This window comes from Anser cygnoides, chromosome 1 (assembly GCF_040182565.1).
Source record: "Anser cygnoides isolate HZ-2024a breed goose chromosome 1, Taihu_goose_T2T_genome, whole genome shotgun sequence".
NCBI lineage: Eukaryota > Metazoa > Chordata > Aves > Anseriformes > Anatidae > Anser > Anser cygnoides.
In genome coordinates this window covers 76,212,832-76,237,231 of record NC_089873.1, presented here as the reverse complement: position 1 = coordinate 76,237,231, position 24,400 = coordinate 76,212,832, and the positions used below count along the sequence as shown (strand labels likewise).

Genomic DNA, 24,400 nt, shown 5'->3' with positions numbered 1-24,400 from the left:
CCATCCATACTTCTAGTCTCACAGCCAATTAAGTTGAATAATATTTATTCATATTTATTATTTTTTATTTACTAAAGGAAAAAACTCAATCACAATTTTCCTTAATTTAAGGATCGGAAGATAGAAGAGCTTCGACAGTCTCTGAATAGGTACAAGAAAGTTCAAGACATGGTGATACTGGCTCAAGGTAAAAAAGGTATTGTACAGTTCAAGAAGTTTTAAACTCTGTTCCCATTTAAACTGTAGGTGCATTGTGATAGTGTTACATTGACGCTTAGACTTACTATCTTTGGAGGTATCTCTTAAGTATGGTAAAATAGTATACCAGAGCAAACTGGTAAATTTCCTTTTCTGTCTGTGCTGCTGCACATTTGAGTGCATCTGGTAGCAGTAACTACTGTTGTCAGTTGCTTATTTCCACAGTGTAAAGTTAGCTTGAATGTGATGGGTTCTCACATTCTTTCCATTGCCTCTTGAAATGCCTTTCTTGGTTAGGTACTACATTAACTGCTAAATATCCATTCCCTTCACTTGCAAGTGTTCCTTGGGAGGGGTTGGAAGCTGAGACGAGCAGTCCTTGAGGATGCATGTTCCTTCCAGCCGAACAAGCACTGCCACAGCAGCTGCACACACTAATAGCAATGCCCAAGAGCTGCAAAAATACCTGTAGCAAAGTGGACATGCTGCCAACACTGTGTTGCAATGGCACACAATGTCTTCGGCATGTAATGAAACCCCCACAAACCACCATATGCAGCAGCTGTGGAATAGTTCTTCCTTACTGCGCTGGGGGGCAAGCTGGCTTTTCCTCATCTCTACTACTAACCTCTTCTCTCTTTGTCTCCCTGTCCACCTTCCCACACCCCTCAGATAATGAGCATAACCATGTGGCTGAAATGGTTGTTATATTACATACTTACATATTGTAGCATGTGATGTTATGTTTCATACACTTAAAGGCTGGTGGAGCATTCCAGATCCAGGAACTTCTGATTCCCAAAGGTGATAAATGTTGAGGGTGGTAGTCATCAGTTTAATGTAACTACACTGAGTACCCTCTTTCCCCTTTCTCCCTTAAAAGAAAAGCAAAACAAGCACATGGAGAGCATTACCCTGAAATGGTTCTGGGTTTTCAGATGAAAACACCCAAATGTTGGAAAACAAGCACTCTCTTTACAGTTACAATCCAGGTCTATTTGCATTATAGCTCCTATAGGATGATTTTTTTTCCCCCCACATCATACTGCTCTTCCACTACTCAAGTCACATTTTGTAGGTCGTCATCCTCTGAAAGACCTGTCTTCAACAAATTTTGGACATTAGCGTTCTACTAATGTATGTACACATAATATATGCACAACTTTAAAAGTCTGTGTGCTGTGATGTTGTATTGCTACGTTCTGGAAACCCCTTTTGTGTGCAAGTCCTTTGAAGGCCAGGGAAGGCCAACACAGCCTTTCACAGGCCTTGAACTGTCCCAGGTGTGTTGCGTTCTTTAGGGCAGATTGTGGGTTTTTTTGTTTGTTTTTTTTTTTTTCTCCCCAGCTTCTCTCAGCTTAGTGTCAGGAAACATAAACCGAAACTGGAACTGGCATGCTTTGAAGCATTCTGGGCTCAGCTTGGCCACAGGTGCCACAGGGAAGCCTTTTTGCTACCTCCTTGTTAGTAAGTGGCTTCCTCTCCCCTTGTTGTAAGGCAACAGCGATCAGACAGTTCTCCCTGTCTGTGGGCATCGATTTTGGTATGTAAGAGCCTTCCTCAAAACCAGCACTCAGGAGCACTAAGGACACAACTTGAATGTCTTCATTTTGCCAAAGCTAGGATCACACAGAATCCGTGAGGGAAGAGGAAAGAGGGTCATGAGTGCAAAGCAACATGCTTAATGTCGTGGAAGAGGAGGAACATTTTTAAAATAGGGATTGCTTTTTCATGGAGTGCCATTCCTTCAAAGAGAGGAAGAGGCTAAAACAGACATAGAGTCTCTGGGAACTGTGCTGTATGGTTGATTCATAGAGCAACAGACAGGCAGTGAAAAATGAGCAAGAAAGATCTTTCATGTAAACAGACTTTGGCTTATATTTGCATCAGGTCTTTTGCAACAAGTGCTAGGCTTCTGCTTGCTTTTTAGAAAGCATCAGTTTCCTTGAACATTCCGCTGTTGGGGTCAGTACTCCGGTGTTAGTGACAAGTGTGGAAATACAGGTCTGTAGTGAGGCAGTTCAGGAGCAGCAAGTCACTCAGTGGACGCAGAGGATGTCAGATGCCGATGCAGGCTACCGAGTTAACTAAATGAAACACTCAGTTTGTGGCAGCCTGCAAACATAAAGCAGTCACTTAAAAGCTGGTGTTAAGCTCTTGTGCATCTGGACTACATTTTTCCTATGGGTAACTTAAAGACACCACAGAGACAGGTTGTTTTCGTCATATCAAGTCTCAGGCAAACTTTGACCCATCCCCCTAGTCTTTCCCTAGTGAATATGGGAAATGAAGTATTTAGTATGAAATCCCAGGACATGAGACAGGAAATAACTGCTTTGGTTTGTTGAGCTTTTTGAAACTGATCCCACTAAATGCTTTTACAAGGGGCTGGACTTCTGCTGTCAGATGCGTGTTTCCCTTCTGCTTCAACCCTGCCACGCTGTGGCAGTTGAATTAGGAAGCAGCATGTGGTACTTTCTCCTAAAAATACATAATTCAAGCCTCTTCCAATAGCCCATAAATGAGGATACTAGCTGTGCCTTGCATAGGAACAAGAGTTATCATGTATCCAGAAGTCAAACCAACAAACTTCCCATCTTCTCTCCCTGCAGGCAAGGAAAGTGACAGTGAAGACTTCTTGAATTCAGGATCAGTTTCTACAGTTTTATTGGACACACCAAATCTGACTGACCCAGAGAAAAGTCCATCATCCCCAACTCCTGTAACAGGATCTCCAATCCACAATGAGTTTAACATGAATATTCATGAAGAGGTATCTTTTTCTTCCTTTTTAAATTCCTTTACTCCTTGAAAACATTGCCTGTGCTGGATTCATGTTAGAGACACCAAAACTCAAGATTCTGAAAAGATTTTTTCTAGGTCTCACAGTTTTAGTAATTTTCCCTAACCTTTTGGACAAGGTGGATTTCTTGTGAAACCTGCTGAGGAGTTTCGTTGGAATCCAGTTGAATTTATTTTCCTTAATCAGGTGGGATCATGAAATAGCAAATAGCTGTATTCGTCATGATAATGGGTCTTAACTATTTTTCATATCAAACATGTCTATTTTTGGAGCTACATTTCATTTGTAAGGAACTGGAAGTAAACATGCTGGGACTCATTTAATATACCCTGTCATATTTAAAAGGATGCAATCATCATTACATGATTAGTAATAATGTAATAATTGTAATCATCATTACATAATTGCATTCAGTGAAATAACTAGGTTATGGTCCAATCTCTGGTTTTTTACAATCACATTTTTCAGTAATAAAACTATAGATATCTTCTCTTAAAGCTCTGAGTCAAAGAAGGGATTTGATAGACATAACTAAACAGCATGAACACACCCTGAAGAAAACTAAATTAAATTAAATATTCAGCAGCTTCTTGGTATTCTCTGAGTGGCCTGAGGACAGGAGTGAACCTGAAAAGTTAACTACTCTTCTTGGAGACTGTGGTAGAGAGAGATTTAGCTGGCAGCCTCTGGTGGCTTTTAAGGTTTTTGTCTACGCTATAGCTTATCAGTGCAGCAATTCATGCTTTATCTTCCAGTGACATTTTTCAAGTAGTAAACCACCACTGTCCTATAAAAGAAATAAATATATATATATGTTTTAAATTTTAATTTGGAGCCTTCTTTTCATAGTTTATCTATTACATTTACCGTTTATGACTGCTTAATTTGAGCTCATTTCAGTGTAAGAGATATTCTTCATTCTTTTTAGAATTCCTTACAGATCCACACAAGTGTTTTACAGATTTCAATCCCATCTTTTTCATCAACGTCCAAGAGCTCAGAAATTGTTGCAGAGAAAGTGAAAACGCAGCCTAGGTCAGATCCTGCAAGTGATTTGAGGTATTATTATTTTCATGTATTTTTCAATTGTAAATCCAGTATTCTGTGATGTTTAATGAAAGTAATAATCTGCCAATGACCATACCGTCAAGTTATTAAGTTTGTTAAATGAGGCGAACATTCACTTGTCTAGCTATCACAAACTAATCATGTATTTGTAAATTGTGTTGATTAAATATTTTTCAGTAAGTAAGCATTGATTTGGTGGTTGTTGCTTGTAGCAGTACTCATACTCTATATCAGTTGCATCACAAGAAATGAACAGGAGAGAAAAACTGACCTAATGTAATTAAGGACACCGAATTTTTATTTTTATCTAGTTTTACATCACCTAGGTCTGGCTGAGATAGTGTTGGCTGTGCTAGCAAATGTGTTCCTGATGATTTGCATTCAGGCATTTTCCACATTTGCTAAAGATTGGTGTAAGGCACCACACAAACTGCCACAAAAGGGCTGTCCAACGCTGACCTTGAGCTGTTAACAGAGCCTCAAAAGGAAACCACAAGAAGTGTTTCAAGAGATCAGAGAAGGAGATATCCTTGGTGCCATCCTTTGATGTGTTGAAATGCAGATATTTCTTCAGTTGTTCTTATGAGAACTGTGCCTGAGATTTTCCAATGGCAGACTAAGCACGTAGATGCAGAAACTCAGAGAAGCCAGAGCAGGGAGTGCATGGCTGCACCCTGGGGCTGTGGCTGAGCTGTGGCTCCTGTGCCCCAGACTGCAGCCTCCTGGGTGAGAACCTCATGCAGCTCTAGCCATTGCTGCAGGGATTTATATCCTGCCTCTTAAAAACAAAACAAACAAACAACAACAACAAAAAAGCAAAGCACCAACTAACAACAAAACTCCAAGCACTGTGGGTAAGTCACAGGGAGCCAGTCATCTCTGCTACTTGGTGTTGCAATGCTACGCTATGCGTGCTGTAACCTCTGCTGCAGTATTGTAGTATTGTAGTTAACTTACAGTATGGGTTTTCTTTCCTGGGGCACTTGAGCTCACCTTTGTCTTTTAGAAGACTTATCAACTGTAGAGGAGAATATTTGGCATGTGCTAGTGTGGTAACAGCTGAAGTGAAAGTAAATTATAGCAGGCTGAGATTTTAGGATTTCTATATTAGCAAGGTGTTTGCATGGAAAACTCAAATACATTTTTTTTTCATATCCTTCATTTCTACAGTGAAGGAAGATCAACTGGTTCCTCCCCAGGAACTCAGCTGTGTGACAGTCCAGTGTAAGTATCAAAAATATTTGGGAAACATATGTGGCTTTTGACTCAAAACCGCTAACCAATCCCTCCATATTTTACAGACACATGCAAATATGCCAAGTAATTCTAGCCAAGATGTAATGGTGGTGGTTTTCTGCTCATGGCCATTATTTTCCAATGCTTTATCTGTGCACATGTGCTAACAATTTCTTTTATATTATGAAGCATCTCTAATTGAGTCATAGACCGTTGATAGACATTGAAATTTACAGTTTTCTGTAGTACAAGTGCCTCTGATTTGCTTTTGTTCTTTTGATAGTGAGGAAAAGGTACTCAGCTGACTACAATGAAAACATAATTTTAACCTGTCACGTAACCTTATTCCCCAGGAAAATCAGTGGGACTGTTTATGAGCTCAAGGTTGAGTCAAAGCAATTTGTTAGCAATGTGCCCAAGTCAGTCAACAGGGCTTGTTTGGTCCATTGCATAAGGCTTAACGTCTGTTTTTATTTTGAGTGATTTAGTGCCATGAGACTATTCCCAAAGCCAAATTCTACTGCCCTTATGCTGGTATAAAGATAGGTAACATTGTAAAATGTGGTGAAGTTACTCTTTTAACTGTATGTAGGGAAGACTTAAATGGTAACTTTCTTTTCAGACTTAAGCACTCCAGCATAGGTCTCACCAGAACAGGGAGATACCTGGTCTGAAATGGAAAATAAACTGTAGATAAAATACTAAAACATGATTGGCTTACTGTGCTTGGCTTCTGTAAGGATTAAATTAGTCAGAAGCCTCTTGCTAATAATACTGTTTTTCATAGCTTCTGTTTATGTCACTTTTGCCTGTGTAACTTCTGATTGTACCTCTGAAAATAAAACTTTAAATAAGAAGCCAAAAATATCTAAGGTAGGCATCATGTCACTGCAGCATTAGCATCAGTAATTATCATGTGGAGGTTCTTAGAATATCTCCTCAAACTGTGTGGGCTCTGATCAGTGTGTTGATTGCGTTAATTCAAAATGTCTTTGTTTTTGAGTATATCTCATCACGTATTGTAATGCTTTTCTAAAGCCAACTCCTGAGAGTGTATTTATCTTAGGAAATTTAATGCCAATTACTGAGCTTGTTCTTCATGTTGTTTCAGAACTTCTTCACTGCAGAAGTCTAGCAGTCTGAGCAGTTTGAAGAAGGAGACATATGAAGCGGTTGGTTTGAGCTCTTACTTCTGTCTTTCCCTTTGAAATGGGGATGATGTCTCTGTTATGGCACTGACCCTGTGGATGCCTTGTTTTCTTACTGTAAGAAATGCTGGGTCAGAGCAACGCTCCTCATATCATGTGTTACCAGTGGTCTCAGACATGTGACATCTTCTAGACGTTATTAAAGGAGAAAATCTGTCTTTGCAAATGTAGTTTTTTGTTTGTTTGTTTTTTCTGCTTGAGGTGTTTACCTGAAAATCTCATGCTGTGTTTTTCTTCAAGTAATGAGTGGTAGTGTGTTGGTTTTTTTTAAACTTGAGATGATATGCTTTTCTGATTTAAAACACAAAGAAAATGTGCTACCACTTCCTTCATGTTTAAGGCTAATAATTTTGGAAGGCCGTGTAATTAGTGCATTCTAAAATACAGTCTGGGATGGCTCTGTGTTTTAGGTGGTTGGGAACAAAATATTGAGCCATTGTGTTTCTGGTGATAGCTTCTGTTTAGGCCACTTTAGAAGAGACAAAACAGCTAGTCTCTGTCATCAAATCAAGGTAATTCCTATGGGTTTTTTTGACAGCCTAAACTGTTAAAAGCTCCTAAATTCTCTGATAGCCAAGCTAACCAGGAGCTGTGCTTTACAGCTTAAGAAGGATGTTGACAGTACTGAAAATACGACCAGAACTTGATGATGAAAGCTAGAAATTATGGGTTGGAGGCTGGGAGGTTGGTTGGTTTGGACGGGCAAGGAGTAGAGGCTGTGGATGTTTTATCTACTTGGCTTCTACCCTGTCTGATTTCTGCTTTGGGTCCTGTCACCCAGCTGTGCTCGATAGTGCCTTACAGGCTGCTTGTGGCTGATTGTGTACACAGCTAATCCCTTACAAAGTAAACTGAAGCAACCGTACTTTCATGTCAGCTCACTGACCTCAAAAAAAGCAAGAATTAGTCTGTGTGAAATACAGCTCCAAAGAGATATCTTTTGGGAATAAAAAAGTGCAGAGAAGGGTATTTCAGTCAGTTCAACTCAGGGTGACTGTAATGAATTCGATACTGACTATAAACTGTGACTTCTAAAATGTGTTTCTTAATCTTTCCCAAACAGGACAGAGACCCTGCACAGAAGCCAACAGAGGTAATGTGTGTGTATGCTCCTGTGTGAACACAGAGAAATGTGGACAGCAAGTAGTAGGTGGTGAAAGGCTCAAACTTGTAAAATTGCAGCATGCAGTTCCAAAGGGAGAATAGCAAACCTGCAAACAAGATAGCAAGGAGGATATGATGATTGCCACAACCGCTTTGTATCTCACACATTCTTGTCCTCTCACATGTGGATTATCTTTCAGTCTGGTAGAGCACAAGGTTGCCATCTAAGCTAATGTTTCCCGCACATAATTCTACTACTCAATAATTAGCAAAGCTAACCATTAACTATTACACTGACTATAATTACCTTTGATTAGTGTTTCTAAAAACCCTTGGGTTTCCAAATTGTTTTCTGTAACAGCTGTGTTCTTAAAGAGACTGTCATTACAGAACAGTTACACCATGGTCTACCCTACTGTGTCAGTAGTTTGCATGCAACAGTTGCTGCCTGTAGGAAGATCTGAGTAGAGAGAACACCTATATCAGACACTGCTTTTAGCCTGAATGTGGTATCCATTCAGCAAAAGCCAAAGGAATGTGTTTGTATTGTGAATGAGTTTGTTTCTGCCTTTTAAAGAAACAGTGAAACAGGGAAAAAGGTTAAAACTACTACTTCAAATTGGTGAACTGATGTTTCTGATTTTCTGTCCTGTCATTTTTACTCGTTGCTTGGTGCTTACTTTCCTCTCAACTTGGTCAGTGAACATAATCAATTAATTAATTTGTTCTAAAATTGCAGAGCAGTGACAAGATGAAAGGGGCTGTGTGGCACTTGGCAGAGAACTGATTTAGTGTGGGGGTTTTGTCTCCCTCTTTGCTTCCCATTGCCCCTGCAGCTACCAATGGGGGAGACAGAAACCCTGGAAAGCTGGAAAAGTTCAAAGCCTTCCAGGACTGTATTTTTATCTTTTTCATACCTGTAAGCCTTACTTGCAAAAACTGAGAAACATCTTCAAGACAACACATTATTCTTAGAAGCTAGTGATAGTAATCCTGGGTCCTGAACATACTCAAATGAAGATCTTGTCTGTGTTCTCCTTTATGGCTTTTGCCTTGTTTTCTTGTAGTAACAAATGGGAAGGAATGACTCTTCAGGTTATCTGTCAGCAGTCACTTTGTATCTTTCTCAAAACGTTTTTTGCATTTCCCCCTGATACTGACTGTTTCCCTACCTTAAGCAGGTTAAACCTCCAATGGAAGGTAATAATTTTGCAACCCTCCCTCCAAAATCTCCTTCTCATGGTGTCACAGGAGATGAGGATAGTTTTGGTACCCGTAAAGCCAGATCTTCATTTGGACGAGGCTTTTTCAAGATAAAAAATAACAAGAGGACTGCAAGTGCCCCAAATCTGGGTAGGTATTGTGCACCTGCACTCAGATTCTGTGCATTTTGAACCAAGGTCTTAATAACAGAGAACTAAAGGTTTATTTTTCTGGGTGCTGTAACAGTCCTAAGAAGCAGGAAAGCCAGCCTTGGTCTCACTGTGACTTGGTGGTACTGTTCTCAGTAGAATGATCGGAAAAAAGCAACAGACAGAGAAAACCTCTCTGATGTAATGAAGTTAGTTGATCTGTCTCAACCTCTGCTATGATATCTCCCCTGAGACTTTGTAATGGATTGCTGCAGTTCTGAAATGCTGGCTGTCTGGTAGTAGTTCACACATGAGATTTGTGGGTGTTCTTTTTTTCCATGGTCCCATCCTCAGTTTATCTTTCATAAGATTTTCAGATGTACAGAAATGAGGCAGCTACATTCAGTCTTCCTCTTTATTTTATGTGTATTTAAGTAGCCTTGCAAAAGAGATTGTGACAACGAGAACAGCATTGACAAGTTATTCAAGCTCATTTTGAGTTCTAGACCTGTGATGGAAGGTTTTTTGTTTTGGTTTTGTCATTTGATGACATTCACACGATGAAGAAATAAAATATTTTGCTTAATGCAGAAGTTGCTGTTATCAGCAGCTGAAATCCTACTTGCATTAGCTGCTCTGCTACAGTAGTATTTACACTGCTCCAGTTCAAGCATCAAGTGAGTCTGTGCATCAGATCTACTGCCATTTATCTAAAATTTTTTGATTTCTATTGCACAAAATGTAGGACTTTAGCTCTGCCTTTCAGAAGCATAAAAGGGGATAGCTTCTTCTGTCTTGAGCAGAAGAGTCTCCTGCTTTTACTTACCGATGATAATTCTACATCATTTTTTAAAAGAAGTAACTTGCTCACACTGTAATTATGCATTGCACATTATTTACCTATGTCACATGGCATGGAAACTTACTAGCTTACTTGGAATAGATATACAGTCTATTATGAGGGTTAGACTTTGATTTATTTTGTGTGTGCTTTTGTGTAATCATCTGTTTCATCCTGAAATTAATTTGTCTAACGAGATGGAGTTCTTGTGGCTGTCATAAAGGACTGGAAGGTGGGCCATCTACAGCATGGTTCTGTGGATTTGAATGAGTTACCTATGTTATCCAGATTTCAGTGCTTCCATCTGTAAAACTGTTGTCCAGATACTTGTCACCCCACAGGAGCCTGTGTGAGTCACATAGCAGGTGACCTGCCTGCACTGAAGTGACTGAGGTGCTGTTTTACCCTTTCCACCAAAGATCTGCATTTCTTTTTCTGTGAGAGGGGGATTAGCAGTGAATTGGTAATCCTAATCTCTCTGTGAATTCAATGTTGTGTGTGGTGCATGTGTCTATTGTACCTCCCTCCTTTTGTCTTGTATTTTGCTGATGTAAGTTTTGAAATGTGTTTTACCTTGTCCCTCTGCGTGTTCTCTCCCCTTGTGCTGCGTGTGGTTATGTGCGTTGTTTGGATATCTGAAGATCGCAGTCGAAGTGCAAGTGCACCTACTTTAGGTATAGTAATACTGCATGTCTGCCTGTACCAGCGCTGCGCTGTGACTGCTGCTAACAGCTGGTTATGGCCACATACTTTTAAAGCAAAAGCTAGACATGAGAGCTCTGCATCAAAACTTTTGTGCATTGCTAAAAGGAGTTTCCATGTAACATCTGCCCTCTGCTATAAGTCAGCTGCGCCATTTCTTGATAGCTGCTACTAATGAGAGAGATTGCGGGTTACTTTGCAGAGACCTTTGCCAAAGCTTTGAGCACAGAGTTACCTACAGACCAAGGCAGCAACTGAGAATCAGCAACATATAAACAAGTGGGGCACCTTTGTGCTGGTGTCCCTCTTGGACACCCCTGTACAAACTTGAAGGGTGGCGAAGCAGGGTTGGAGTGTATTTACTTCTCAGGCATTCATTTAGGGGAGCTCTGAGGGGAAGGGTATGTAAGTTCTCTTCTGAGAAGTAGTTATATTTATTATGTAGTAAATGAATGAGAAGTAATTGGGGCAGATTGGGATGGAGCTGTTTATGTAGTAAAACCTGGTCTTGTGATGTGAGCATTCCCTGGGTGATTCTGGCAAGGGCAGGGAGGACCTGCAGGGTCTGACATTAGCAAGTAGAGCTGTGTCAGCTGGGGTGGCAGCACAGCCATCGCGTGTCACCCGTGCTGACAAAGAGAGACGAGTGCTCTTGGCCCTCTTGGTTTCCCATACAGCCCCATAAATGTCATCTCCTCTTAGAGATTGTGTCAGTGGAGCAAGGCACAAGGAGCAAATGTTGCAATACCCACAAATCTCTGCTTCTAATGCATCTAGCCTTGTCCTGGTACTCTCTCTTCAGAATTATGTTTAAATGTGTTTTTTTTCTAAGCTAGCACTTGTTCTTCTGCGAGTAAAGCAAAAATCACTAATGCAAAAGCCTGGTTTGACACTACTGCTGTCTCTCACTGGCAGAATTCCCATATTCAGTAGTGGTCAAACCGAAGTACGACGAAATCATCTTTTATGTGACCTTGTCGCTTCACTATGAGGTTTCACTTGTAAATCATTGAAGGAAAATGGGGCATGTTCAAATGTAGTCTAGCTGAAACATCTAAAATTTTGCTCAGTAGAAAGATAAGCTGAGACCACGTGTCCCAGCAGTATGTGATCTAGCTGGATCCATGCAGCTTGTTTTCTCCTGGAAGTCTGAGAGTCCATGTCAAAAACAAACAATGGTCATCTAATTACACACCCGTGTGAAAATATGGTAAAAGTGGCTGCAGGCCTGACTGTCCGCCTGCTGTAGGCTGCCTTGCCACAGCTGCTTCATCTGAGCAGGCTTGTGCTGTCACTGTTCCTCAGCAAGCAGCATAAGCTCCACATGGTGACTTTATTCAGCTATATAGCACTTTGCTGCCACATCTCTGCTTATGTAGCCTAATAGATACTGCAGTTTTGTGTAGTTTTCTTTTTAAATGGTCTTTAAGTAGTTTTGTTCTTTGTTAGCTTAGCTTTTACTAAACAGTCTTGTAACAACTTCACTTGTGAGGTTTGTTGTCAAAGAAAACAACAGCTATAGATCAAACTTTTCACGTTAATCAGAGTGCTCTGTGCTTCTCTCCAAAGAGAAGATCCAGTTCAGACAGAGCCTAGACTTCACGGTATTTCTCTACAGAGGAACGAAATGCTCCAGAACTTGCATGGGGGAAGCCCTCTTTCCACCAATGAGGTGAAAGGGCCCTCCCACTCCTGGGGTGTAGGAGGAATTGTTTGTTGCTGGAATTTTCTGAGTGGGGAACTTAGGAGATACTGCTGATCTTTAGGAAAGATGCCCACAGGGTAATCATTTCTTTTTTTGTGCTCTGGGGACTCCTGCTATGGCACTGATTTGTTCCTGGGCTTCTGTGAAAGGACACTCCCTGAGAAAGAGTGTACTTGGGATTTAATTCATTGATTAATTCACCAAATGTTTGTTGCCTACTCAACCAGCAAGGACATTGCCTTGGAGTGTTTCAGTAAGTCCCATGAATGAGGAACACATTTTGTTTCTCCTGGATTTTTCCCATCCTTTTTGCCCCATTTTCTCAACAAGGGGGCTCAATAATTTTAGAAAGAGTTGTTCCAGAGTTCAGGAGTGTGTTTGTACAGTGCTGTGGAAGTAAGTTTTGATGGAGCTTTGTTTTCTAATAGCTGAAACAGAAAAAGGATCTGCAGATCACTTGGACCTGGCTGGCTTGCCCCCTCGACCAAAAGAAACAGATAGTTTACAGATGACTCCACCTTCTCCAGATTCTAAGAAAAAGGCCAGAGGAATCAAGAAGTTTTTTGGAAAGTAAGTAAAAAATGCGAAATGACCGTTCTGCAGAGCTGGATTTTGCAAACGGTTTTGCAAGGGTTCCAGCTGAGCACTGGGGCTGCCCGAGCTGATGCCTTTGGGAGGAAGAAGCTGGTGGGCTTAGCAGGGGCACTGCTTTGTCTTCCATCTTCTTGTATGCATTTTCTCTCAAATCTGTCTCAGATTCTCATCTTCCCTTTTTCCCTCTCCAACCAGTGGCCCTGTGGTCTGTTCAAGGCAGGCTGCGGGCACGGTTGGTGTGACCGTCACAAGAGCAGGAGCCAGCATGGCATTTAAGGGTTTTTTGGGCTACTGGTGGTTTGGTGGTGGGTGGAGGAAGGGCTACAAACCCCATGGGAAATCTTGTGTGTGTTGGTTGTGCTAGTAGAACCATGCTTTTTCCTTGGTCAAATGTGAATATGCTTCCTTCCATTAATCTAGACTTAAAAGAAGTCAGTCTACCACTTTCAACCTAGATGATGTGTCTGAGACTGAGTTCAAAAGAGGAGGGACAAGAGCAACTGCAGGGCCACGACTGGGCTGGTCTCGAGACCTGGGGCAGTCTCACAAGTAAGATGAGTGGTGAAAAGTGTGCTGATGCTTGTCTTCCTGGCAGCTCCAGTAGAGCACAGGGTCAAAAGGAGAAGCACAATGTCAAAAGGATACATCCCCTCTCCTGGCGAGCAGAAACAGGCAGATGCATGCTATTTCCTCCTTTGAGAGGTGGTCTTGGCAAGGTTGAGGCTGGTTGGGTGGTGGGTGTCCAGGAGTGGGATGCTGCTGCTGAGTGAAGCTTTTCATGCCTGTGACTTTGCAGGAGTGCATCTGTAAGGATGCACAAAATGGAACATGAGCCCTCGTGTGGCCGTGACAGATATTCCTCCAGTATGTTTCCTGCTGCATTTCTAGGGATTAAAGCCAAAAGTGAAATATTATGGTTTTTTTTCAGAGTTCTAGCCACCCTAGGCAGCAAAGGTGATTGTGCTAGTAGCATTAATAGATTATGTTTATTGCAATGGTGACAGGAGATCAGTAGCAATTAGCACTTTATGGTGCTAACAATTCTGACACACTATTATATGACAACATTATATTTATGCTATATTATATTAATTATATGCTAACAATTCTGACACACTATATATATATATATGAGACACACTATTCCAAGGCTCACGTAGCAGCTGATCATGATGCACGTTCTCCCCTGGAGATTGCCCCAGCTCCCACCAAATACCCATGAGTGAATGGCTCAGTTGTTTTTATTATTGTTGTTGTTTTTGTTATTATTTTAAGTATGAAAGCAGGAGATTGAGGCGTGGGATTATCAGTCTCTTTTTTTTTGTAAAATCTTCTAAAGTGAGCTGGACATGCCATTTGCCAAGTGGACAAAGGAGCAGGTATGCAACTGGCTCCAGGACCAAGGACTAGGCTCTTATATAAGTAACGGCAGACAATGGATATTGTCGGGGCAAACACTTCTTCAGGCTTCTCAGCAGGATTTGGAAAAGGTGAGAAGTACTAGAAACACTACTTTTAATTAAACTTACCAAAAAAAAAAAGTATTTATATTCATGTAAATTATGTCTGCACTGTGAAGTGCATCCAGTCAAAATAAAAATGTAAAAAAAAAAGTTTGTTTTCTTTTTAAATATCATCTGCAACAATGCAAAATCTGGTTCTTTGTAAGTGACATTTAGTAGAAATGTAATGTTCTGTAATGAAACTCTTAATTAGAAGTTTGTGAATTAACTTCACTAGACATGGACACCTGAATTGGCTGTGCTGCTTTTTAAAAACATGCACACAAGACTGCTTCATTATCAAACAGGTTTGAAACAGGTTCATTAACATTTATTTATGGCACAGTTATTTTATGCCTGTGTGAAAAAGGTGTAAAAAGCTGCTGCTTTGGTATGGATGTATTTTCTGCCCATTTTACACAGAGGCATACACCCTGTTACACACAGGGTGACCATTTTCTTTGTCTTAAGTTATGGAATTCTTTATATCTTGTTTCCTGAAACTAGAAGCAGAAAAAAGTTGGTTTAGTTTACACTTTGAATCCACGATGTTTGCTAATGTTTGAATTTCCAACTTCTAAGAATTACTGCCCTCAGGAAATAGTAACCCTGGGGAAGGGGGGTTGTTTCAATTAGACAGTAAGCTAATTCAAAGTTGTAGCTATACTACAACTGGAGTACAAGAAGTGTGATGTGGACATAGTGGTTTGCAGTACTCAGAGGTAATATGAACTAGTGAGCGCTAGTAAAAGTGTACATGGGATTAAATAAATCTTCAATGGCTGCACTTACACCTCTAGACTGGGGAAGTTCTTGTGCATTTGGAAGCATTAATAAATTTCAATAATTCCTGGGACCTTTATATGCTTTTAACTAACTCATTTAACCTTACCTGCCTAAGTGGGAGGGAAGGAAGTAAAAACATCAAGTATTTTTTTGAATATTAACATGTTTTAAATTGTTTGTTTGTTTTAAGCTGGTATGATAATACTATGACTGATATTTTCATATAGTTCTAAAGAACCTATATCCCTTAATCCACTCCAGTGAGCTGGCATTTCCATAGTTCCAAGTATGTGCTGAGATGGTGTTGGTATTCAGCCATGGGAAATATACCTGCCAAGTCACCATCAAGTGCTGTTTACACTGTGACTTTCTGAAAACATATTCAATTCTTACGTAGCAGAGGGAGAAATAAAATACAGTATTGTCACAAGCTTTGCTGCTTTCCTTACTTTCACAGGAGCTTGGGATAAAGCACCCATTGCATCGGAAGAAGCTTCAGCTTGCTCTGCAGGCGCTTGGGTCTGAAGAAGAAAACAATCATGGAAAACTGGATTACCACTGGGTTACCAGTAAGATTTTATTGCATGCTGAAGCAGCAACTTTTTGTAGGGGTTCCTAATCATGGCAAATTTAAGGCTCAAAGAGTGATAATAGCACTAACTGGTGTTACAGACATGGTTGGTATTAATCGAGGAGAGCTTTGCCACACTAATGTGGTTGTCTCTGTCTTAGGGTGGCTGGATGACATTGGCCTCCCCCAATATAAGACCCAGTTCGATGAAGGAAAGGTGGATGGCCGAATGCTCCATTACATGAGTGTGGTGAGTAAATGTTTCTTCTTTTCATGACATCTTTGCCATGTTCTTAGTTCTTCCTCACTTCAAAGCACACTGGCATACCTCCAGACAGCTCACTGAAGACCAGGTGAGGCTGGAGAGACCTGCTTTCAACCTGCCATCATTGTGACTGCATAGATATTAAATTCACTTTAACACTTAAACCTCTTTCCCTCAGCCCTCCTGCAGGAGTTTGCACCAGCCAAATCCTTGCTGTCCCCATAAGCACCCCATTTATGGGGCACTGGAGGGCATCTGTGGCTGGTTGGGCAGCTCTGGCAACACAGACATCTGTTCTCAAATCCCTCTGGGGAGAGCAGGACCAGATAGACATCTTACAGGGTCTGGTGTCCGTGAGGAGTCAGGTCATGGCAGTCTGGCTTGTAGCTTCCTAGAGCAGAAAGTTGACACATCTGGAGGCCAGCAGACCATCTGCACATTCCTCTGGGCCTTTGTTCAAAATTTTAAAGAGAAACTTAGAAGTACTATGAGGTCACCATCTGCACATTTGAGTTTTGCCCCAGATGACAAGATCTGTTGAAAGGAAGCTAAAGTTGGAGCTTACACTTGCTCTTGCAGTATTGCAGAGGCTACACATATACTCATGTTGTGTACCAAAAGCAGAGCTCATTTGAACACCTGTGCATCTCATATGTCTCATGAGATGTCAGTATTTTCAAAGCTGTTGAACAGTTCAGAAATTGGGCCTGCAAATTTTCTGCATAATTGCAGGGAGAAAGTTAAGAGGTGAGAGTGTCAGAAGCACTGCCAGTGCTAAAAAGATATTCTGGGATGCCATATTTGCACACGCTGTATCGCCGTGTTTAAAGGACTGCTTGAAACTGTAGTGGGTATCCTGTGTTAACGCTAATAGCTGCAACCTGTAGAAAACTGAAGCCCTGATAGTACAGCTCACCTGCAAGTATTTCCTATATTCTTTCCAGCTTTAAAGACACTATCTTAAAGTGAAGGAGCAAACATAGTAAGCAAGAGCCCAGACTCATACATGAGTAATGGGAGATCTTGCGCTTAATTGTCTGTGACATTGTCTGATGTGCTCAGGCAGCATGTGTAAGTACACAAAAGCATGCAGATTCTGTGGTCGGATTTCATGCAGCTGGGCTTTTGCTGTTCATGATGCTATTAATTAATAGAAGTAGGTGGCAGTTTTTCTTCTCTTCAATGAGCAAACATTAAGTCTATTTACATATTCATGTGGATGCTTAGGGTTAGAAAACCCAAGCAATTTTCTTTGAAGAGAATTGCAGTTTTAAGAGACAGCTTGTTTGAAAACAGGATACATTTAATAGCATTTGTATAATGTATTTCAAAATGTACAGCACTAATGTCAGCAACCCACTTTAGTGCCTGTCAGGTGAAGCCAACCTAGCAGGTTTCATTTGTCTAAAATGTCAGGTAAGATGACTTATAAGGCATTTGTTCTTCTCTGGAGAAGTAAATGCAAACTGAGCATAGCCAGTATTATTCCCTTCTTTGTAACAAAGAAGTCAGTTGCAGTGGTGTTCTCTCATGAGTTGTGCTATGAACAGAGTAGAAGTTATCATTCTGTGCCATGTTTGCATGTATTTTTTACAGCTCTCACATTAGCTCAGCTACCTGACATGATTTTGCTGTCAAGTGCTTTTCAGTCAGATACTCAAGTACTTGCTGCTTGCATAAGGTGTTTTGGTGTTTGCTTCCTTTAGTTTTTGAGTTTGGACTTTAATATAAAAGTAGGAGGGAGTTTCTTTCTTCTGCTTGTTAAATCATGGAGATCTGATGCCAGCAGGTTCTGCTGAGGTTGATCTTGTGTTGGGAGACTTTATCACTCTATTGACTAGATGAGCATTGAATGCTGATAGGATACAGCATAGGTGGTAAAGGAACTTCTGTTATTCAACAGTCTTTTTTTCTCTTAAAGTAGAAAAGTAATAGGTGGACAGAGGAGGGAAATGCAGCAGGGGCGTTGACTTTTAAATAGGTATTTTTCCTGTCAATTCCCTTTAATTTTAAATTGCTAGGAGTGTTTTAGAGTAGAACCAATAAATTTTTAGCAGATTGTGTAAATAATCAACTAAATACAGCTGTATGCAAAGTATGAAAAATACTGTTAAAAATCACATGAAGATTTACCCCGACTCAAACTAAAATAGCAAACTATGAAATAGAAACTCTAATCTTAAATTCATCATAAGGTTAGCTGAAAACAATGAAATATTTGGGCAAGTGAAGAATCTAGTCATAGATTATTCTGACAAAATTATAAAATAGTCCAGTATTTGTAACACATGTAATACTAAAACATTTATGTCAGGGTTAACCCTGACATAAAGGTGCATAAATTAATTTGTCAGTCAACTTGTACTGGAAAAGAATCAGACTTTGAGACACTTAATGGCACAATAAGGATTAAATTATAATCAAAGAGCCTAACTTAGCAAGAATGCAAGTCTCACAGCATGTGACCCCTGTTGCAGTGCAGGACAAGTTCTTTGTAGCCCTTCTCTGGTGCTGCAGTAGCTAGCTGAGGTTGAGCTGGGAAGTCTCTCCAGGCTGGTCATGTACTCCTTCATGAAACTTTTTCATGTCTTTCTGAGAGAGAAACTGATTATTTTGGTTTTGGTATGATAAATTTCTGGGGCTAGACATTGGAGTGAAAACAGAGGTAGGCAAAGAATGGCATCTTCTGCATTGCATAGATTGCAAACCCATCAGCAGGTCACACCAACAGTCTTTTCTAACCTGCAAGCCTCATGTAAACTTTTTGTCTCCTTGGCTGTTTTCACCATGTGTATCCTGTGAGTTAAGCTCTCTTGGTTGCCAAAACACTCTCTCTTCCCCTTCTCAGTGATTTGAAGTAGCCCTTAATATAAGAAGAAGAACAAGGGGTATAATGGAGCCAGAGCAAAACTGCTGCTTGCTGCTGTTGTCACAAAGGGGAAGGAAACATGCCTCTCCCAGCTCTTGACGTCTAAAAGCTACCTATTCAGCCAAAGGGTGCGCCTGGTGGCCAGTGCAGGGAGAGGGACACTGTGAGGCAGCGTCTCGTTCTTTGGCATGGTAGAAATTCTCACACGTCTCAGGAGATGTGTGACTCTTTCTATGAAAGAGTGGTGGGAACCTAAATAGCTGGTCTGTGTGAGCTCTAAAATGAATTTCTCTACAAGATTAATGTGTAAGTAAAAAAACATTGGGAGAATCAAGCTTTTGGAGAAAGAATCATCTGCTTTTGTTAGTATCACGTGTTGCAGAGAGGAGTGTGCCTGTGTCTTTGCGTGCTCTTACCCTGCGATGTGTGAGAAGTGGCTCATCCCATGCTGAAAATGATGTGGTGTAAATTCACAGCCAGGCTGCCTTGCGGTGCCATGTCAGGGAGGCAAAGCTCCAGGCCATCTGGGTGCCTGATGTTGCTCCCCTGGCATGTGCTGGGGTGCTGAACAGGGAGTTGGCACTCCTGGCCAACCTGCCCTCCTTTCCTCAAACTGCAGGAGGTGTCTGCACAAGGTAGGAGCTCCAGGGTAATGGTAAGTCAAGGTGAGCCTCTCAGCAGCCTGCATGTGGTCACCCTTTCCCTGCCTTCTGCCTTACTGTGGCTTCCTGCTGTAAGCCACTGAACGGCTCCTTCCACCACTTATGACTTGCATTTCTATAAGCATTCGCAGTTGCAGGAGACCAACCTGACATAACCTCATATTTTTATTTCCTCTTTTTTTTTTTTTTTTTTTTTTTTTCATTTTAACCATACAGAATGTCTCAAATAGTTTTCAGGGTAATTTATTGTTTTAAATTAAACTTCGAGCTGGATGTTTGTGATATTAAAACTTTGGTCAGGACTAAATGAAAATGCTGTCTGATTCTGATGCAGTGTGTTTAGAAAGCTGTCCTGTCTCTAATAGGATCACAGAGGAGGCATCATCTCACCCTTTCCCATCATCATCACTCCAGATTTCTTATACTAAGCTCCATACCGTATGTGAAGAACATCACGCAGGAGCTAGTATGGAGCAATATAGGAAGATTTTCTTCAGGGACAGATGGTTTGACATCCTGTGTCTCATTTATTAAAATTTTATCCCAGAATGTGTCAGATGTGACATTTTAAGCCAGAGTCCAAAGCAGTCTCCTACAGTTGGATGTTAGTTCTTCTAATAAGTGCATTTGTGTTTACTAACTCCCCCTTCCTCTTCGACAGGATGACTTGCTGTCCTTGAAGGTTGTCAGTGTCCTCCACCACCTCAGCATCAAAAGGGCCATCCAAGTTCTGAGAATAAATAACTTTGAGCCTAACTGTCTGCGCAGGAGGCCATCAGATGAGGTACTGCTTGAAGATGGAACTGTGAAGAAGAATCCTCTAGGTTTTTTCTGGGTGTTTGTGATTATTCCTTCTTTGCCCTCTTCTCCTTTATTCGCTGTCTCCTATTTCATTTTGTTTCATTTTTTGTTTCCTCTTTCTTATTTTGTTCCCAAGTTTCATGCCCTGCTGTAATTACCTGGAACACCACTTTTCTTTCTTCCGCGGGCCATTGCCCCAGAGTCATATCTCTTTGCCAAATTTCCCATTCCTCTTCCCTCTTCCTAGCTGACAACTGGCTCTCTTGCCTTTGATATGCTTTCAGTAACACAAGTCATCTTGAACTTAGTGCACAGTTACTGTGAGGCTTATGTAATTGTGAAGTCTATGGCCGTGTCAGAATTTCCTCTGTAAAAGAAATTTGGTACTCTTATCAGATGGGAAACTGCTATCAGTTTGTTTTGGAAGCAGTGTACACTGACTAGGGAAATGGCTGATGAACCAACCCAGAGTCTTGGGTTTAGATACATGATGCATATCTGCACCATGTGGAGATAGCTAGTTTTCAGCTCCACTGGTAGAAATTGCAACTATTCCTAGTACGCAGCAAGATATTCAAACTGCATGAAGTATGATACGGACCTGCCCACTCAATTCACAGACACAGCTCATGTTATTTGGCACAACTTCCTGTAAAAAGAGCAAGAAAGATGATCATTTCCCAGCAGGATAAACACACACTAAGCTGCTGTGATCAGTTCTAGGCTTAGATTATTAGAAAGATAAAACATTTCATGTTGTGAATGAACCACACTTGAAACTGACTTATTTCTAACCATACTGCGTTGCTGGAAGGCTTTAGACTCTTCTTGTTATGACTAGAAAAGCATCAGAAAGGTAGCTTCATATCAGTGTCCTCATCATCTAGAGTTGTCAGTATCTTAACTCTGAGTTGAAGAAGCAGCTTAAGAAACTCAGGAGAGCTCAGCATATTGTGAACCCTTTGCAATACAGAGGTAAAATATTTCTGATGAAATTTCAGTTTGTATCTGCTCTGAAATCTTGCAGTACTTGGGGAATGCGTGGGGTTTGGTCCAGACCCATCTCTGCTTTGACATTGCTGCAAGATAGTAACCCAAAAAGAGTGGAAGCTTTTTCTCAAGTGCAAGGTGGGCTTGTGTGCATTAAAGACAGGAGAGGTTTATTTCAGTAAAGGTTAGGCTGCGACAGCTATGTTGGGAAGTCTCCTTAACTGCCTGTTTCTCCTGTTCACAGAGTAATGTCACACCTTCTGAGGTCACCCAGTGGACCAATCATCGCGTGATGGAGTGGTTACGCTCTGTTGATCTGGCAGAGTATGCACCTAATCTGCGGGGGAGTGGTGTGCACGGGGGACTGATGGTAAGGTTTTAGGCAGGCTTACTCTGTTTTATAAAAAAAAAAAAAAAAATTAGAGCTGAGAATTGCTAGAGCAAAGTTCTGATATCTTTGCAGCAGCCACACTTATTTTTTCTTCTGTTTCTGGTTAATAATAAGTTGCTGTCAAAATTCATTACCTTATAGTTTTAAAAACATGAATGTCTTGGGCAAAATTAGTTTGGAAAGCAATGAGTTTGTTTACCTGTATCCCCCTCACAATTTGATGGTGTTCTCCACCTTCCACCATCTTCCTTCCTAGACCCGAGTATGTTTTTCTTTTGTGAGCGGGGTTTGATTCTTTCATAAAATCTGTAATTTCAGTGTCAAACCAGCATTGCTTTTAGTTGCTCTACCATGAGATGCTCCAGGCTAGAGACTTATACTTGTAGAATTCTGTTGTGATTGAGAGGTATATCCTTTCTCCAGACGTTTTATGTCTGTTTATTTTCCATCATTCCTTTGACTGCATTTTCCAGCATTAAAGAGGATGGTGAATAAACGTTTTGTGATAGCTTCACCTATCACATGAGCTAAGGTTGGATTTATGTGTTCTTTTTTTCTTACCTGCCAGTTTGTTTCAATATAGCTCAAGAAAGCAAGTCTGGAGGTAGCATTTTATGAATCCTTTAACTATTAACTTTAACTTTATTAACTTTAACTATTAACTTTTAACTTTATCTCTTTTTGCTTCCTCTTTGTTGTATATTTTCTCTAAAATAAAAACAAAACTCAAAGCAACCTTAGGAGGTGACTAAGACAGGTGTGCCTCTTGATGTCCTTGAGACCTCATCAGACAGTATTGGCTTCAGCTGTATTCTCTGTGGTTTGGTTAAAAGGTTTTGGAGCCACGTTTCAATGTAGAAACCATGGCGCAATTGCTGAACATCCCACCAAACAAGACACTGCTGCGACGGCACTTGGCGACTCATTTCAACCTCCTCATTGGGCAGGATGCCCAGCAGAAGAAACGTGAAGCCATGGAGTCCCCAGACTATGTCCTCTTAACAGCAACTGCCAAAGTAAAGGTAGGCCACTTGTTCTGGGTCCATGTATGAGCTTCCAGGCAGACATTTAGATATCCAGTTTTACCTGTTCTTGGAGCACAGTTCAGTGAGGTCTGAGAAAAGGGGCTGGCTGCTAATGAAAAAAACACATTAAAATAGGACTCAGCAGTTCTGGGTTTGACTCTTGTGTCTACTGTGAGCACACCACATCTCAGCTCCTCATACATACAGACAAAAGGTAGCACTCTTGTGGGTTGTCCTTCTCTCTATACTATCAGATGTTTGGGATGTAGACTCTCTCTTACTGTTCATATGCTCTTGGTTTTATGTGATGGCATTCTTCTGTCATCTTGGATTCTTTAAATGTTGCTTTCCTAATAGTGTTAGAATGAGAGAACACATCTTGTTCTTTTGGATGCAGTTATCAGGAAATGCAGCTATTCAGAAAGTCATTGTTAGGAGAACAGTGGGGTCTTAACGCTTCATCATCTGCTTACATTGATTGAAACATCAAATGCAGAGAGATCTGTTAATTCTTTGCTTACTCTAATTTGTCAATTTTCTCTTCACTTGTAAGCCAAAGAAACTTGCCTTCAGCAATTTTGGAAGCCTGAGGAAGAAGAAGCAAGATGATGTGGAAGAGTATGTGTGTCCTATGGAACTGGGGAGGGCTTCTGGAAGTGGGTCAAAGAAGGGTTTTAAGCCTGGCCTGGATATCCGAGTGTATGATGACGACGATTTGGACAGACTGGAGCAGGTAAAACAGTTTAAAATCCTTGACTCTACTGTCATGGTTGGTGGAAAACCTCCTTTTCACAATGAAACCTTTCCTTTACTTTGGCCTGAGAAGGTCCTTACTTCTTACAGTCACACAGCACTACTAACAAACATAACAAACATGTCTCTCGGCACAGGAAGATACAAGCTGTGAATGCAATGCCTGTAAGACCCTCTCTTGCGTAGCTTGTGGCCCTGATGGGCCACACTCTTGCCTTGCTCTGACCAGGTTGGGTGTAATCAAGCATTTACATTGTCTGCCGTACTTAATTGCCATTCTATTGTGGCATACAGAGGATTTATTATTCATTCATTATTCATTATCTGTTTTTTGCAGATGGAAGATTCAGAAGGGACAGTGAGGCAAATAGGAGCATTTTCTGAAGGCATCAACAACTTGACAGTAAGGCGTAAAACTGGTGTCTGTAGAATAAAGTTCCTTTTTCTGTAAAATGGACCTAAGACCTTTGCCAGTCTCTAGTATTAAATAGCAGTGCTGAGTTATCTCCAAACACACTTAAATGCAAATTTTCATCACTGTTAGCGGCTCTGTCAAGCAGCTTAGTTTTGTATTTTTGGGGGCAATTGCTTTGCTAGATATCGGTGCTTTTAGTGAGAGAGAGTGTTTGGATGGGGTGAAATACCTCAGTCTCTGAGAACCTAAGTATGTAAAATAACTGTGCAAACTACAGATACAGTGAAGCCTCATCAGAAACAGGAGTCAGCCCAGCCCCAGTCTGCATTTCCCAAGCCATTTGTGCCAGCAGAAATGGGGCTGGGCCATGGGGTAAAAAAAAAAAAAAAAAAGAAAACCTCTGTTCCTCACAGTTTTTGTAGTTGAGTTATTTTTCAGTTGGCTCTGTCCCCTGAGCCAGGGGACCCCCGGAAATCAATGAGGGTGGCTCTGGAGGGGAAGAGTGATGCGGTGCCTTGCCTGTTAGTGTTGTTTGCTGCCAGACATGAGACCGGACTGT

The 24,400-nt window shown here is 41.0% G+C and overlaps 1 protein-coding gene across 23 annotated transcripts in view; it reads left to right on the top strand.

Moving 5' to 3' along the window:
• Positions 1-24,400, top strand: part of PPFIBP1 (PPFIA binding protein 1) — a 110,986-nt gene that overhangs the window by 83,847 nt on the left and 2,739 nt on the right. For 14 of the 23 annotated variants that reach the window (XM_048050159.2, XM_048050153.2, XM_066990323.1 and 11 more), the window contains 18 exons: positions 112-196; positions 2,811-2,971; positions 3,930-4,060; positions 5,240-5,293; positions 6,417-6,477; positions 7,577-7,606; positions 8,799-8,970; positions 10,452-10,484; positions 12,646-12,787; positions 13,232-13,360; positions 14,151-14,301; positions 15,557-15,668; positions 15,832-15,920; positions 20,128-20,250; positions 21,502-21,627; positions 22,482-22,670; positions 23,227-23,406; positions 23,764-23,829. In XM_048050159.2, the coding sequence (XP_047906116.1) occupies positions 112-196; positions 2,811-2,971; positions 3,930-4,060; positions 5,240-5,293; positions 6,417-6,477; positions 7,577-7,606; positions 8,799-8,970; positions 10,452-10,484; positions 12,646-12,787; positions 13,232-13,360; positions 14,151-14,301; positions 15,557-15,668; positions 15,832-15,920; positions 20,128-20,250; positions 21,502-21,627; positions 22,482-22,670; positions 23,227-23,406; positions 23,764-23,829 (2,034 nt within the window). The remainder of the gene's footprint in view (positions 1-111; positions 197-2,810; positions 2,972-3,929; positions 4,061-5,239; positions 5,294-6,416; positions 6,478-7,576; positions 7,607-8,798; positions 8,971-10,451; positions 10,485-12,645; positions 12,788-13,231; positions 13,361-14,150; positions 14,302-15,556; positions 15,669-15,831; positions 15,921-20,127; positions 20,251-21,501; positions 21,628-22,481; positions 22,671-23,226; positions 23,407-23,763; positions 23,830-24,400) is intronic. The other 9 variants (XM_048050168.2, XM_048050165.2, XM_048050161.2 and 6 more) reach the window with 4 other exon arrangements.